Here is a 14,385-nt window from a genome sequence, read left to right on the forward strand (position 1 = left end):
CTATCAGGGGTGTCCTAATTTGAGTGGAAACAGCTTCAGTAAGTGGCTTTGATGAGAAGGGTCCCCCCTCTGCCTCCCAGCTGAGGGCTATATCCCAGCTGGCCCCAATCCTTCGGCTGTTGGTGGCTCCTTGGCAAGGGCACAGCCCCAAGCAGAAGAGATTAGTGGCTCAAACCCGGGGCCCCATTTCACATTAAGCCAGGCTATTGCTAAATTCTACCAAGCACTGAGGTTTAAGAGCAGAATTTGGCACCAACCCCACAAAAGCTGGCACCCATCAGCAGCGACCTCGGCGTCCCCCAGCCCCACCAACAGCCCCCAGCTCGTGCTTCATCAGCGTGGATGAGCAGCACAACAGCAATGAGCAGTCACTGCCCAGCACAGGGAAAGATGACCCTCCAAAGAGGGCCTTGGTTTGTGGGTTTCTCCCTCCCTCTCTTTTACATTTTGTGACACCCCCAAGACATTCTTTCCTTCATCAATAAAGGTCAGTCTGCTTCCACGCTGCACCAGTACAGGCATTCCACAAGGAAACCCCCAAACAAAACAAATTAAACCACAGGGAACAAAAATACTAAAGACAATAGTGCAGTCACAAAACTGAGTTGAGTTGGAAAGACTGCCACAGACAGAAGCCAATTAGTGCTATTACCAACCTTCCCCCCACTGCCTGTTGAACATTTTTATCTCTAGGAGCCCCCTTTTTGGGATGGCATCCCAGTGTGCCATCTGCCATTCTCACACAATCCCATGCTGGTGTCTCACCAGGGCCAGTAACCAGGCTCAGCCCCTGCTCCCCACCAAGCCCTGAATTCCACAGATCAAAATGGAAACCTGGAATTCAGGGGACAACCAGCTCAACAAAAGCTACTGACTTCTCAGCCACCTCTCCTCTTACAGACAGACCAACCAGCTGGGTTACAAAGGGTTACTCACAGGGAGAGGTGAAGCCACTTGCTCGGAAGGGTGGAGGAATACCCTGGAATAGCTGCACAGCCTGTGTGTAAAAGCAGTGCTTTATACAAGAAAAACACCAAAAATAATAGCCAGGAAGACTAAGACCCCTGAGAAGCATCCTGTGGTTTAACATCTTGAAGTTGGGCCACTTCATTCTCCTACTCAGGATTTCTCCTCAAGGTGCACATTTGTTAGACATTTCTCACATTACAGCACAGTCAAGCAGACACCCAATTCCAGAGGAGGTGGGCTAAAACAGGCTTCAAAGTAACAAAAATAACAAATAACACAAACAGGCTTCAAAATAACACAAATAACAAAATCTGTGCCCCTGGTCAGATCAAAAGCTCCCCTGCAGCAGAGTACCACCTGCAGCAACAAAGAGGCACAGAGTTCTGCCACAGTCTTGCACCTCCAAAACAAAAATGTAAAGGACTTCTCGAGAGGCACCCAGGCTGCCTCAACAGCCACCCACACACAGACCTTTACGAGCTGTCCTGCACACACGTGCATAAATATACACACCTCTGCTTGCCTACTTCACTCCAGTGCATCTTAATCCCTGCCCCATATTGCAAAAGGTAAGAGGAGTCAGATATTTTAAAGTCACCTGCACAAAACTCTCATGCCCAGGCTGACCAGCAGTCCCACCTCACACAAGAATAAACATACACTTCCAAATTGTCCCTTTGCTGCAGCTTCCCGAGAATTGAGAAGGAGTAAATGCCACAAGACTCACCTCAGCCACAGAACCACATCCCACCAGCCTGGGGCCCCCTCCGTGCTGCCAAGGCATCCCACAAGAGCTCAGAGGACAAACAGGAGAGCACTCCCTGAGCCCAGGCTTTGTAGAAGAGGAGGAGCCCCCCCAGACACACCTGTGGTGAGGGAGGTGCATCAGGAGCAGCAGCTGTGCCCAGTTACCAGCACAGGCAGGTGACAGTTCTGATTCTTCACAGGCATCTTGCACCCCTTGGTAAGAACAGGGGGAGCAGTGCTATTGCTTTTTCTGTCCCCCTCCCTGAGACATTCAGAGGAGGGAGAGAACTTCCAAAATTAGGTATTAAATCAATTTCAGTGCAAAACAGTTCAGCAGACTGTTGAGTTCAAGCAACACATAATTACCAGCTTAAACCAAACCAGGATGGAGCCACCTAGTTTCACTCATTCCCCACAATGAAATTACCTGGGGATGAGCTGTTGGTGCAGAGCTGTCAGCCAGGGCCAGTCTGGAGCAAAGAGGACCTAAAGCCTGCAATAAGCAAAGCCCAGAATAAAACCCAGTAAAAGAGAGTGGGCATTTAGTCACCAAGGAGAAGGAATGTGTTTGTCACTCCCTAGTTTTCGTTGCATTTTGCTTTGCCACTTAACAAGCACTAAAGTATATACACACATATATATATATGGGATTATATGTGGGAAGGGAGATATATATAGATATAGATATAGATATAGATATAGATATAGATATAGATATAGATATAGATATGTATGTATGTATTTCTATAAAAAACTCCTTCTAAGAGGAAGGCTGAAGAGGAAGGGGCTCTTCCCAGAAAGGGAGAGGGTTGGAAACATCCACTGATCTGATAGGGTGAGAGGGATGGAGAAGGGATGCTCCAACTTCAGACTCCCTTGTTAATTCAAAAAAGTGAGGTTTGGTTGGTTTTTTTTTCTTGCTAAATCCCAAGTCCCCACTTTAACAAGACACAGCCTCCCCTTCTCTGCTATTTTGCTGTTTTGTTTTGTTTGTGTGTGTGTAAGAGCAGTGAAGCCTGGCTTTCATCAAAGGCCTGAATGTGTCTTTGTGTCACTATAACCGAAGGGAACCAAACCAGGGGGGTGGTTGTGCTGCTGCTCCTCCACACAGTCCAGACCTCATGTGTCTGATTGTCTCCAGCACGGCTGTCTGTCCCCGGCACCGGGGCACGACCGAGCGCCGGGGATGCTGCGAGGCACTGGTGCACTCTGACCTCATGTCTGTGTGAAGGAATGGCTAAAACACTGTGAACCTTTTCACTCTGAAAACGAAGCAGAGTTCCTTAAAGCCAGGCTCGATTCACACTAAAGCAACCCTCGAGGAGCTCAAATACGGCGCTTTTATCCTTAAGGACAACCGGTCTGCACAAACTCCCAAGTGGAGTTGAACACCCCTTCTTGGGGAATTTTACCCTATCTTTGGAATTCAAATAAGGCTTTTATGTGGTCCTGATCTACAAAATGGATGGATTCAAAAATTAAAAGAAGAAAAAAGAAAATGCAGCAGAAAAGAAAAGCACATGCTAATTCTGGACGGGGCATCTCTGTCTTCCTACCGTGCTCCAGCGTGGGAGTGACATGTGCCCAGGATGAGGCCAGTAGCCAAAATGCCAGGACTTCTCTTAAGAAATGGGACATACATTCCCAGTTCCCTATCAGGGACCATTTTTGCCACCAGTCATGCCCTCAAGCTCCTCTGGGATGGCGCGTTAGTCCCTTGACAGGGTTTCTGCGCAACACGGTTGAACATATTTAAATGTTTGCACAATAGGGCCCCAGAAGCATCATTATTTGGTAGTAGTTACTGCCAAAGCTTCCCAAAATATGAAGCAGATCGTATCAATACCAACTGTTCTCATCCTCCAGACAGATCTGCTGGGGGGGAAAAAAAAAGAAAAAGAAAAAAAAAAAGAAAAAGAAAAATCTGTTCAACATCTTCTCCAAGATCCTCAATCTCTCTTAGCAGCAAAGCAGCCCAAACCTGCTCAATCCTCCTGCACCGAGTGGGCTGGAATAGCACGAACAGGGGCTGCTCAGAGACAGCACAAAACGGGGAGAAAACCCAGACAAACTCGAGCCAGAAAAAAACATTTCCAGATGTACTGCACTGACAGATCTCATCTCTACCAGTATTTTTTTTTTTTTTTTAGAAGTCTGACCACAAGCACACAGATGGTCGGGAACATCATCGAACCTATTTAAATTTTCTTTGTAAATACTTCCATCTCCATCATGTCACACTTGCTGGGAAGCCACCCAAGAGCCTGGGGCATGAGGGGTAAAATTTTTATGTGGTGCAGAGTTTAATGGGTCCACCCAGGGGCCACTGGCCTCTGCGTGCTGCTTGTATGGCCAACATCCACGGATGTGCTATGAAGAGCCAGAAGCAAAGGGACAGACATCACATATGGGCTGGAGCCAAGTCCACCACTGGAGTTGTCTTGACATAAATGGTCCCAGTCAACTTGTACTGGAGGGGACCTACTGATGAACAAAGTCCCGTGCCACTGGGAGTCAGTGGTTCCTGCCATGGGGTTGCTCTGGTGGGTTAAAAAGCAATTTGTGTCACGCAACCATTCCCAGGCACAGACTGGCTTTACTTGGCCTTCAAATCTTGACATGATTGCAACCACTGTGAAAAAATAAACCATCCAGGGCATTCACCATTCAGCAGAAACCAAGTTCTGTTAATGCCTTCAATGCATAATTACATAAACAGACCCAATTTAAAAGCGTGCAGAAACATGGACAACAGCTTCACATGCAACCAACACAGCCCTAAATCCCTGCTCCACCCAAGACTCTGCATGGTGTACAAGATGAATGTGAGGTCTTTCACAAATACATCTCCAACTCAAATTTGTGAGAAAAAAGTGGATTCCTGCCACGAAATCAAGGAGCCCCCTCTATCAGTCCCCTGGCCACACTCAATTCCTCCTGCATATGCAGTTTTTTCTCCTCCTTGCCCTACTAGGTCACATTAAAAAAAGCAAACACCCCATGCTGGGTGGGCAGGGGGTCACTGGGGCCCTGCCATTCCCTGCATTTCCACAGCTTTCTGCCTTGCTCCCACAAAAGGCCATGAGCTCAATCCATCTGCCGCAGGGATGAAACCCAAGAAGCACATTGTACTGCACAGGCTGCCAAATCCGGGTGTGCAGGGGCATCTTGGCACCAGGGTCTCTTCTGCCACATGATAAAACAGAGACTGATGGTGACAAACAAAGAACAGGTGGAGGTTTAATTAGGTCATTAACCATGTGAGTGCAACCTGTAAGGCTGCATTAACCCAAACTTGCACCCACCAGACTCTGCTCAGGCTGGAAGGCACAGCCTGCAGAGACCGTCACCTCCTCCCAGGCTGGATGCTGGGTGGGATTACCATGGGGTCATAGCTGGGAAATGATGAGAATTATTGCCTCCTGGGTCTGATTTAGAAAAGCAGAACAGAAATCCAGCCTTTTTACTGTCTTAGTTTATCATGGCAGGACAGGTGCAATTAAAAAAAAGATCAGCCACTGACTCTGTCTCCTCATGCTGCTTCTCCTTGCAGTGTGTCCCCACAAGGACCTGCCACTCCAGGTGGTGGTGTACCTTGTGCACGTACATGGTGAGTTCATTCCATGGTTCCTGCACATCCAGCACCAAACCCAGCCAGGCACAGCTCCCGTGTGCATCCCTGCCACCCCACCCAAAACCACGTGGTTTGGGTTGGAAGGGACCTTGAAGATAATCTTATTCCAACCCCCCTGCCATGGGCACAGACACCTTTCACTAGACCTTCTGATGAACAGGTTGCTCAAAGCCCTGTCCAACCTGGCCTTGAAACCCTTGGGCAAAAGACAATCCTGCCTCCTTCCTCCCTGCCACTGCCTTAATTAAACAGCTCACTCCAGCCAACTTCCCAGGAAGTTCTGTTATACAAATGTTTAATGATCTAAACACTTTTTTCCCAGACTCATTGGAGGTGTGATCCACTCTCTTTGCCTTCACTGACTCCAAGAAGTGCCTTGAAGTTATTCACCACATTTACAGGCTTCCCCCTTGAACTTCACTGAATCTTCCCAGAGAATTGTGGCACATATTTTGAGAAAACAGACAAAAGTTTCCTGATCTCTCTCTCCTTTTATGTCTGAAATGACACCTGGAGTTTTAAGTACAATCCCAGCTGTCATGATCAATGCTTGGCTCGTGTTTTGGGTTGGTAGTGGAGGGGTAAGCGATCCACACTCGCGGCTGGTGTTTGGATTCACACCCTGGGCTTTCCAATCCAGGCAAGCCACATTTCTCAGTGAGCAACTGTTGCAACATAATTACTTGATTAAAATCCTGTTAGGATTCTCAGCTACGGCCAACTAGGGGGTTTCGCTCTCCGGTTCACCTTCCTCCCTCCCATGAAAATATGATGGTCAAAGCATGAGCAAAATTTGCGATGTGAAGGCACGTTGTTCAGGGGCTGGTGCTCAGAGGAATGCTGTCCTTTAAGGAAACTCTATTTAACAAGTGCTGAAAGGCACTGTCTTGCCCAGAAATCCTTAAAATAACTGAAAAAGCTATTGATAGATTTGCTAATGTTTTAACCCCAGCTGGGAACTAAGTACCACACAGGCACTCGCTGCTCCAGCCTTTTTGGAGTGTCATGAGTGATGGAGTTATATTTGGATTCTTTAAAGGTCACTACACCTACTGCCCCTGCAACCCTACAAAGTAAAACACATGACCTTGTCTTAGAGCAACCAAACAGGAGCAAACAAACAGCACCAGGGGAAGGGCAGTGTTTCTGGTTGTGGAATGGCATAACAGGAGATAACACCAGGTTTATGTTGCCCAGGACTTCTCAAGTGGGAAGCCAAGGGCAGAGGCTGGTGGGGCAGATGAGGCTGTTTGTCCAGCCTTTGTCTGAAAGAGGCCAGAGGGAAGGTTTGTTAACAGTACCTATTGGTGAATGACCCAGCGCAGGGAGAGCAGGGGGATAACAGTTTTACAGCCCTTCTGCTACAGTCTGATTTTGGCTGCTGTTACCTACATGCTCCCAGCTGCATGCACAGGTGATGGTGTTACTGTGCAGGGTGTATTTGTGCAATGCAAGTCATGAAATGTCAGCCTAGAGCTTCTTATGTCAGAGAAATAAGGTAGCTCTCACTCCAGGAATACATCAATGGTAGCTAACTGCCTCAAAATAATTTCTATGCTAAAACCTGCTTCTATCCACACTGCATGAATCATAAGATCAATCTAAAGCCGGCTGGGTTTGTGACACATTCCCATCCTGTTACACCCAGGGTGGACAGGAGATGACAGCACTACTGGCTCAGTGAGGAAGCATGGAGATACAGGAGGTACCATGCCAGCACCATCTATTTTCAATAATGGGCTCTGCAAAGCCAAGTCCCTGCTCACAGGGTGATATTAATCCTTCGTTTGAACAAGAAAGAGGAGGAAACCAACTGGAAGCTAATGGGAAACTCCCAGGTGAGTCAGTCCATGAGCACTGAATCAACCCGCTCCAGACCCTCTTCTCTGGAAAGGCAGCACTGAAGGGGTTGGCAGCAAAAAATATCTGTGCCTGGATAAATGACTTCATATGTCGAGACAAAGATAAAGTTACACAGAGCCTCTCACAGAGGATATGGTCATCGGGTTTATTTTTGTAGTTTTCATTACACTCGAAATAACTTTGGCAGACTTAGAAAAAATAAATTTTCAAAGCCTTCTCCTATTGATGTCACCAGTTTTAATTAATTTTTGCTGAAGTGGTCTAAAGGCAAATGCTGCTGGGATGGGCTGGTTCCTGGTGTACTGCTCTGGGCCTCTGTGTTCAAACGCTGGGGCTGCACCAAACGCCACCAGGACAAATCCTGCCTCATCCCCACTGGAAGGCGGCTCCGGCCCATTTCCCTGCGACAGTGGTTTTGAGGCCAGACTGCCTTTGAGCTCGTGCTCCGACTGTGTCAGAGGCGCCGTCAGCTCTGGGAATAACGCTGGTTCCACGCTATTTCCTGCCTCTGAAAGCCGCGGCCACAGCCAGCAGTTAAAGCCACCTCGGTAGGACGTTAAATGTCACTGCTGGCTGACACAGCAGCTGGTCTGTGGGGTATTGTCTGGGTGGGTGTTGAGCAGAGGACGTGCCTTCCCTCAGATGCCAGCATGCTGGGCAGCTCGGTCTGAGAGCAGACCCCTCATTCCCAGACTCAAACCTGCCCTTTGCTGCACACCTGGCTGTCACCTCCCGCTCCCACCACCACCACGAGCTGTCAGCAGGGTACCAAAAGTGTAAGCAGAACCCCTCCAACACTGCCATGATATATCTGGCTGCTACCACCATGCCAGCAACCCCCTCTGGAAACACAGCAGCCCACAGGACCACCAGAAAATCATTCCTCTGCTTTCCAGGGGGACTTAGGGCTCCTTCCCCATTGCTGGCTGGCACCCTGCAGCACACAACACATGGCTGGGAGGAGATGCCAAACCAAGCAAGACTCCCTCTCCTCCATTTATTTCCATCTATTGCAACCACTCAAGAAAACAACCCCTGACCTAAAGGCTTCCATCAACAGAGAGTCTTGAAACCAGAGTTCCCCAGAATGAGATGGGGCCTCTTTCCAGCTGCTTTCCAGCACCTTCCAGTAAGAGGATGCAGGTTATCTGTGCCCATCCCAGGTAGCTCCCGGGAGAAGGAGCTGGTGGGTCCTGCACATGTGGCATGCAGAGACAGCTCCAGATGTCCTTGGGGCCTTCCACAAATATCCAAAAGGGACTGGGGTATGGTCGCCAGGAAGGACTGATGGAAGGTAGCCAGCAGTCATTTCTATGCTCAAAGAGCATTTTTTCCAAAAGCTGCTAAGGTCTGCAGATTGGATTTTTGAAGGGGTAAGATTTGAAAACACATGAAACAGAAAGTAAGTGCCTGCATTTAAATGGCACCATTTGCCAAAAGCCCTTCTCAGCCAGTTGTCCTTCGTTACTTAGATGCTTTAACACTTGGCTTCTGGCTCATTTTTTAAAGTCCTGGCACCGCTTTTTCTTAGCAGGAGAGAATTCTGATTGCATTTGTAAGTTTAGTACAACAAAAAATCCTGTTTATGCTAATCTGCAATTCTGATGTTCCAGCCTCCTGCAGGCAAAGGCAGATCGAGAAAGCAAACCCTGTTGAAGCAAAGTGATGGGAAGGGTACAGGAAACTGAGGCAAGGGGGATTCAGGAGGCATTTTAATACCTGAAGATGGTATAAAGTTCATTGTCTGACTTTTAATTGCAGAAATTACAGAAAAATACTGAACTTTAGTGGCTTCAGTAAGCAGAAAAGTGTGTCTTAAATGTCTATAAGGAATACTTCAGTGGTTTAAGCTGAGTAGGTGCAAAGCAACTCAGAAAAGCAGAGATCACTACTAATTTAAAAAAAGAAATATTTGCTTTTATTTGATATTTTTTATTATCTATTGAACTATCCTGAAGGACTCATGACTCAGAAATGCAGCACTACAGGCCCAGATCCTGGAGATGCAATAACAGAGCTGCTATCACGCGAGAGTGTGAAACAAAGAGCCGGCATTAGCAGAGCTCTGCACATCCCATTTGGCCTCCTGGAAAACATCTGCCGTTTGTCAGGACTACAAAGCCAGCAGAGCCCTCTCCCCCTTGATCTCCAGCAATTAGTGAAATTCTGTTGTGCTAATTACCTGGGGAGACAACGTGGAGAAGGCAGATAGCGAGTGACACTTGAAGGGCAACATTTACACCAGTAAAAATTAGGCAGATATTTCAAGTCACTGGAAACCACAAAAAGTACTGTGCCAGACTTCCAGAGCAAGCTGGGGAACGCTGATCTCTGGGTATAAAGTTAGGGTAAACACTAAAATAATACTACTACTAATAATAAAAATAAAATCATATAAATGATACAAGCAAGAGAGTCTCTGGAGTTGCTGAGTCTGCAGGGGTAGGGAGGGTTTTAAAGGATTGTCTCCCCCAAAGTACACATGGTTTGAATTGCTGAGAAGTGGAGCAATCCGCCGTCCTGCCGGCTGGAGCACCACTGCGCTCCTCCTGCTGCCAAGCCATTATTGGGAAATATTTGTCACATATTAACTGGAACATCAGATTACTACACTCGACATTTAACACTGGTTTAGAATATACACATACATTCAAAAGTGTATGACACCGTCCCAGTGTGAACTCGAGATGAAGGCAGGGATGTGCCCCGTCCAGCAGCCAGGAAATTTGGAGTTCAGGCTCAGGAGGTGCTGTTAAATAAAAAGGCACGTGGAAACACAAGGCGTAGGTTGAAATACGCAGTGTGAGAGCAGCCAACAGAGCTGGAGCTTTTCACACCCTCAGTCCACAACACAGCAAGGACCAGCTGCTGGGCAAGGCATGCTCTGTGGACTGGGGCTGGTTTTTGCTCATTTTTACTGGATTGAAGAGGAAAATTTGTTCTCAGGCTCTAGCAGGGTGCATCCAGCACCTTGAGCTCTTGTGGGACCTTCTCACAGAGCTTAGAGACTTTTGGCGTGGCAAATACTGCATTTAACAAGAGCCTTTTGCACCTCAGGTTTTAAAAGACTGCATTGAAAATATAAGGTGGAAAAAATAAAAAAGAATCCTTAAAAAAACCATGTATGAAAAGGCATCCAATGCTCACACAACTGATAAACAAAGCGTTTACAAGCACGAAGTTTTAGTCTTGCCTTCAACCAAGTGCTTATCAGCTGAAGGCTGTCCTAAATGCCATATACACAAGTGTTCCTGCACCTGCTGGGTCTCATCCTGCAGCAAAGGCTGCGTGAGGATCCCATCAGAGAAAGAGGATGAACATGAGGGGATGAGGGGCCTCTGCAAAGTATTACAGGCCTGGCTTAGGGAATGACAATAATACAAATACTGCACTGCTGTTTCCCAGTGAGACAATGTATGGGGACAGCCTGTCCTGGCCCTGCCCGGTGCCCACAGCATGGAACTGCTGCCACCCTGTCCCAAATAGCTCAGGGGACTGAAAGGCCGTATTTGTCCCCAGAGTGGGGTCACCAGCCCATCACAGCATTCCAGAGCCTGACCCACACTTGGTCCAGCTGCCCCAGCCCCCCAAGGATGCTCTTCTCTCCCTCAGTCACAAAAATGCCCAAACCACAGAGGACCCAAAGTGACACAAAGCTGTTGTCATCATCCCCCCCTCCTTTTGGTTGAATGAATAAAGCAAAACAAGTCAACTCAAAGCAGCACACAGATGTTCAGAGCAACTACAGAGGCAACTTTTTGCAGCGTGCCCAGCATTAGAGACAGATAGCACTATTTTAAGCTGTTAAAATTTTTTTTAATTATTTTTTTTTTTAAAAATTGTTATTACTTTCAAGGTCAGGTTGGGTAGGGCTCTGAGCAACCAGATCTAGTTGGAGGTGTCCCTGGCTACTGCAGGGAAGTTGGGCTAGATGACTTTAAAAGGTCCCTTTTCCAATCCAAACCGTTCTGTGATTCAATGATTTTTCTTGATGACCGGGATGTCTCCGTGGCCCTGGTGAAACAGCCGGGCCCCCTCTGCCGGCCACCAGCTTCTACTGGCCACTGGCCCCTCTCCACAGCCCTGAAAAGCCCCATTTAGAAGCCAATGAGCTCTGCAGACAAACAGGTGACATAAAGCACAAAATGGGCCAGTTTGTGTTGGGGTTTTCTTTTGGGAGGGGTGGGTATTTGTTTTGTTTGTGTGTTTTACAAGCAGTGATTTAGGATGCTGTAGTCAAAATAATTTGACCCTTATTTAACTCTTAGGTGGATCCTAATCATCGTGTCCCATAAGTCAATTCTACCAAAGCAGTGCCCCAAAAGCAACCTCCACCCCCTCAAATCCAAATGACCCCCCAAACTGACTGACTTCTAGGAAAAAACAGGTCTTATTTAAAACAAGCCCAGCTGGCAGGGCCAGTTCTGAACATGTGGTTTGCTCCTGCCTCTGCCCATGGGTGGGTCTGTGAGGCTGCAAGTCCCCCCTTTCCCAAAGAGGCAGGGAGGGAGGGACCGCCCCAGCATGAGTGCAGACAGAACTCTCACCAACAGCTCGCCAGTGGCTCTCCAGCTCTCTGTAAATCCAGTGGTAAGAAGGAATTCTTAAGCTTAGCAGGGTTTCTGGCAGAGGAAAGCCCCCTTCAGCTCACATGTTCAGGACACCCACCAGATTCCAGCTGCCCCCAGGAAGCAGGAGTGGGGCTGGCACCACCTCCCCATCCCCTCCACGGGGGAATTTTCTTTCCCGCAAGGGCTGTTTTTTCAGTGCACAGAGGCAAATTGAAGCTCAGCTGTTAAGCTTGCATCCTGGGGTAGCCCAGCAGGGAATGCCAGCGAGGGCCTCAAGCTCTCGGGAGTTTTCCAGACCAAGCTCTTTAGGTACAAACCAGGAGACAATTCAGCCTTCTTCAGGAGAAAGAGGGAAAAAAATTAAACACATGTAAAGATTTCTTTGATTTGTTCGAAAATAGCTGAAAGGCTTCAGGACAGTCCAGCAGCACATCCTCGTGTAGCACAGCACTGGGCTCCCTGCAGGATGGGACGTTTCCTACCCACCAGGAAATCACTTCTCCTTCCCTGGGCTCACAAATTACTTTGACGTTACTAATGAGTGTAACGAGTATTACAGCAGCACGTGGGAAAACCTTCCCCTTTCCTCTCTTCCCCCCATCTCCCAAACACAGCAACCAGCAAACCCAGTGACCCAGAACAGAATTGGGACTTTCCTGGACAAAAGGAGCCTCTTCAATCCCAATTGCTTTCCACAGAGCAAAGGAAAAGCCTCTTGACCACTTAGGGACACCAGTAGTGCCCTGATTGCCTAGACCAGGGAAAGACGCAGCCCCAGAGCCCCGTGAGGTGGATGGATTTGTTGTGTATCAAAAGGGAGGAAACTGTTTTGAGTTTGTTTTGAGAGCTGAAAATAAGCAGGATTTGTGTCTCAGCTGATGGGGCTTGTTACCAGGCAGTGAGGCACACAGGGAACCCACAGGAGCCTTCCACTGGAAAAGCAGCGAGTATGTTTAAGAGCATCATTAGTGAAACGTTTCTGAGGTTATTAAACATAATCTCATGGGGGGAAAAAAGTCCATTTCCGAGGTTATTAAACATAATCTTTTGGTAAAAAAAGGTTGGTTTTTTTTTCCTCCTGTGAGTATGGACTAATGCTGCATGTTCCGGCAGGAGTCAGACCCAGGAGGGCAGGAAAAATTGAGCCTGTTCATTTGCCTATCCTGCATCTCCATGTAGCATTTATGGTTTGTTTGTTTTCTTTAAAACTACAGTGGAACTACCTGCTGCTTGCAAGCCCTTGTAACACACCTGTGCATTCTCCCCCATCAAAGCACTGCACATCTTTCACCCATCTTTTGCTACTTCTGTGAAAAGGAAAAAGAAAAGGCTTGAAGTGCCTCAGCTCAAAGCCATTTGCCCCGTTCAGTGTGACAGCAGAGCACTTTACAGAGCATTTCTATAAATGAGGTTCCTTTACAAACTAATCCGAGCTGGTTTTTGTCTCCAAGGAGCATGCACTTCCACAGAAGAAGAGGTTTTTCCGCAGAACAGGAAGTTTTGACGGTTTTAGAAGTTCATTAAACTCTGTGAGGAAATTTAAACAATCGGTGACAGCTTTCCTACAGCAAAAGAAGTTGCTACCCTCTGAAAAGGCAGAGAGGCTGCAGCTTTTAATTATAACACTTCCATTAAGCCCCAGTGATTGTGTTACTACTTCTAAATTGTTTTGGCCCAACACCCAGGACCCACAACCCAGTCAAGCTCTTCTCTCTTTTATTCTTATAGCCAAACGTCGCTTTTGTCCAAACCTCAAGCTCCTTTATCTGTAAACAGGCCAAGGCAAGGCAGTGGGAGAAGTTAACGGTCTCAAGCACAACAGAGTGCTTCAGCTTGAGAAAAAATACTTCATAACACATTTTCCTTGATAAAAAGGAACATATAAAATAGGAGAGGTGGAGCTCAGTGGCCTCAGAGCCTCTTCAGTGGCCTCAGAGCCTGGCTCCCAGGCAGCTCCCAGGCAGTCTGGCGTGGGCTGTGCTGGAATGTTTGCACCTACCTGGGGGGCACATGCAGTCTGAGGGAGCCTCTCTCGCTGTCCTCAGCTTTGCTAGTCCTTCACCCAGTTTCTGTTTGGAGGAGGAATAAAAACAGTCATTTAGAGAGCACATTATGTCTAAATGCAGGCTGTGCACACGTGCCAACAGCCAAGCCATCCAGCACACTCCCTTCCAGGGAAGCGTAATGGTTTCATCCTGTTGCATTCAGCCTCTTTGGATAATAACCCATGCTTTAGTAGCACATAAATATTAAAGATTTCTTAGCAAGTGGCCAGTCTACAGCTCTCATATGGAACAGGCAGAGACTCCTTCTGCACATCCCAAAGTCCCTTTAGCCAAGCTCCATTGGTGGGATTCATCCTGAGCTCCTGTTACAAGTCCTGTGTTCAGTTGTGCCGTGATCTGGCTGATATTGTACTTAAAATTCATGCTCTGTGGAGTATTAGAGGTTTCTTTGGAGAGGGATGAGGAGGGGAAAGACAGTCAAGACTGGAGTGCTCACCCACAACCAGGTCTACCAAAAGCACAGTGTTTCCATCTCCAAGGTGAAAAACTCGTTGATGGGACAACTAGAACTCATAAAAATTCACAAAACTCAAGC

The 14,385-nt window shown here is 47.5% G+C and overlaps 1 protein-coding gene across 1 annotated transcript in view; it reads right to left on the reverse strand.

Moving 5' to 3' along the window:
• COL23A1 (collagen type XXIII alpha 1 chain) overlaps nucleotides 1-13,940 on the reverse strand; it is a 173,575-nt gene extending 159,635 nt beyond the window's left edge. Inside the window, exon 1 of the mRNA XM_025896000.2 lies at nucleotides 13,784-13,940. Coding sequence (XP_025751785.1) covers nucleotides 13,784-13,940 — 157 coding nt within the window. The remainder of the gene's footprint in view (nucleotides 1-13,783) is intronic.
• Between the last annotated feature and the right edge of the window lie 445 nt (nucleotides 13,941-14,385).

This window comes from Manacus vitellinus, unplaced genomic scaffold, assembly GCF_001715985.3.
Source record: "Manacus vitellinus isolate BGI_N305 unplaced genomic scaffold, ASM171598v3 scaffold_51_pilon, whole genome shotgun sequence".
Taxonomy (NCBI): domain Eukaryota; kingdom Metazoa; phylum Chordata; class Aves; order Passeriformes; family Pipridae; genus Manacus; species Manacus vitellinus.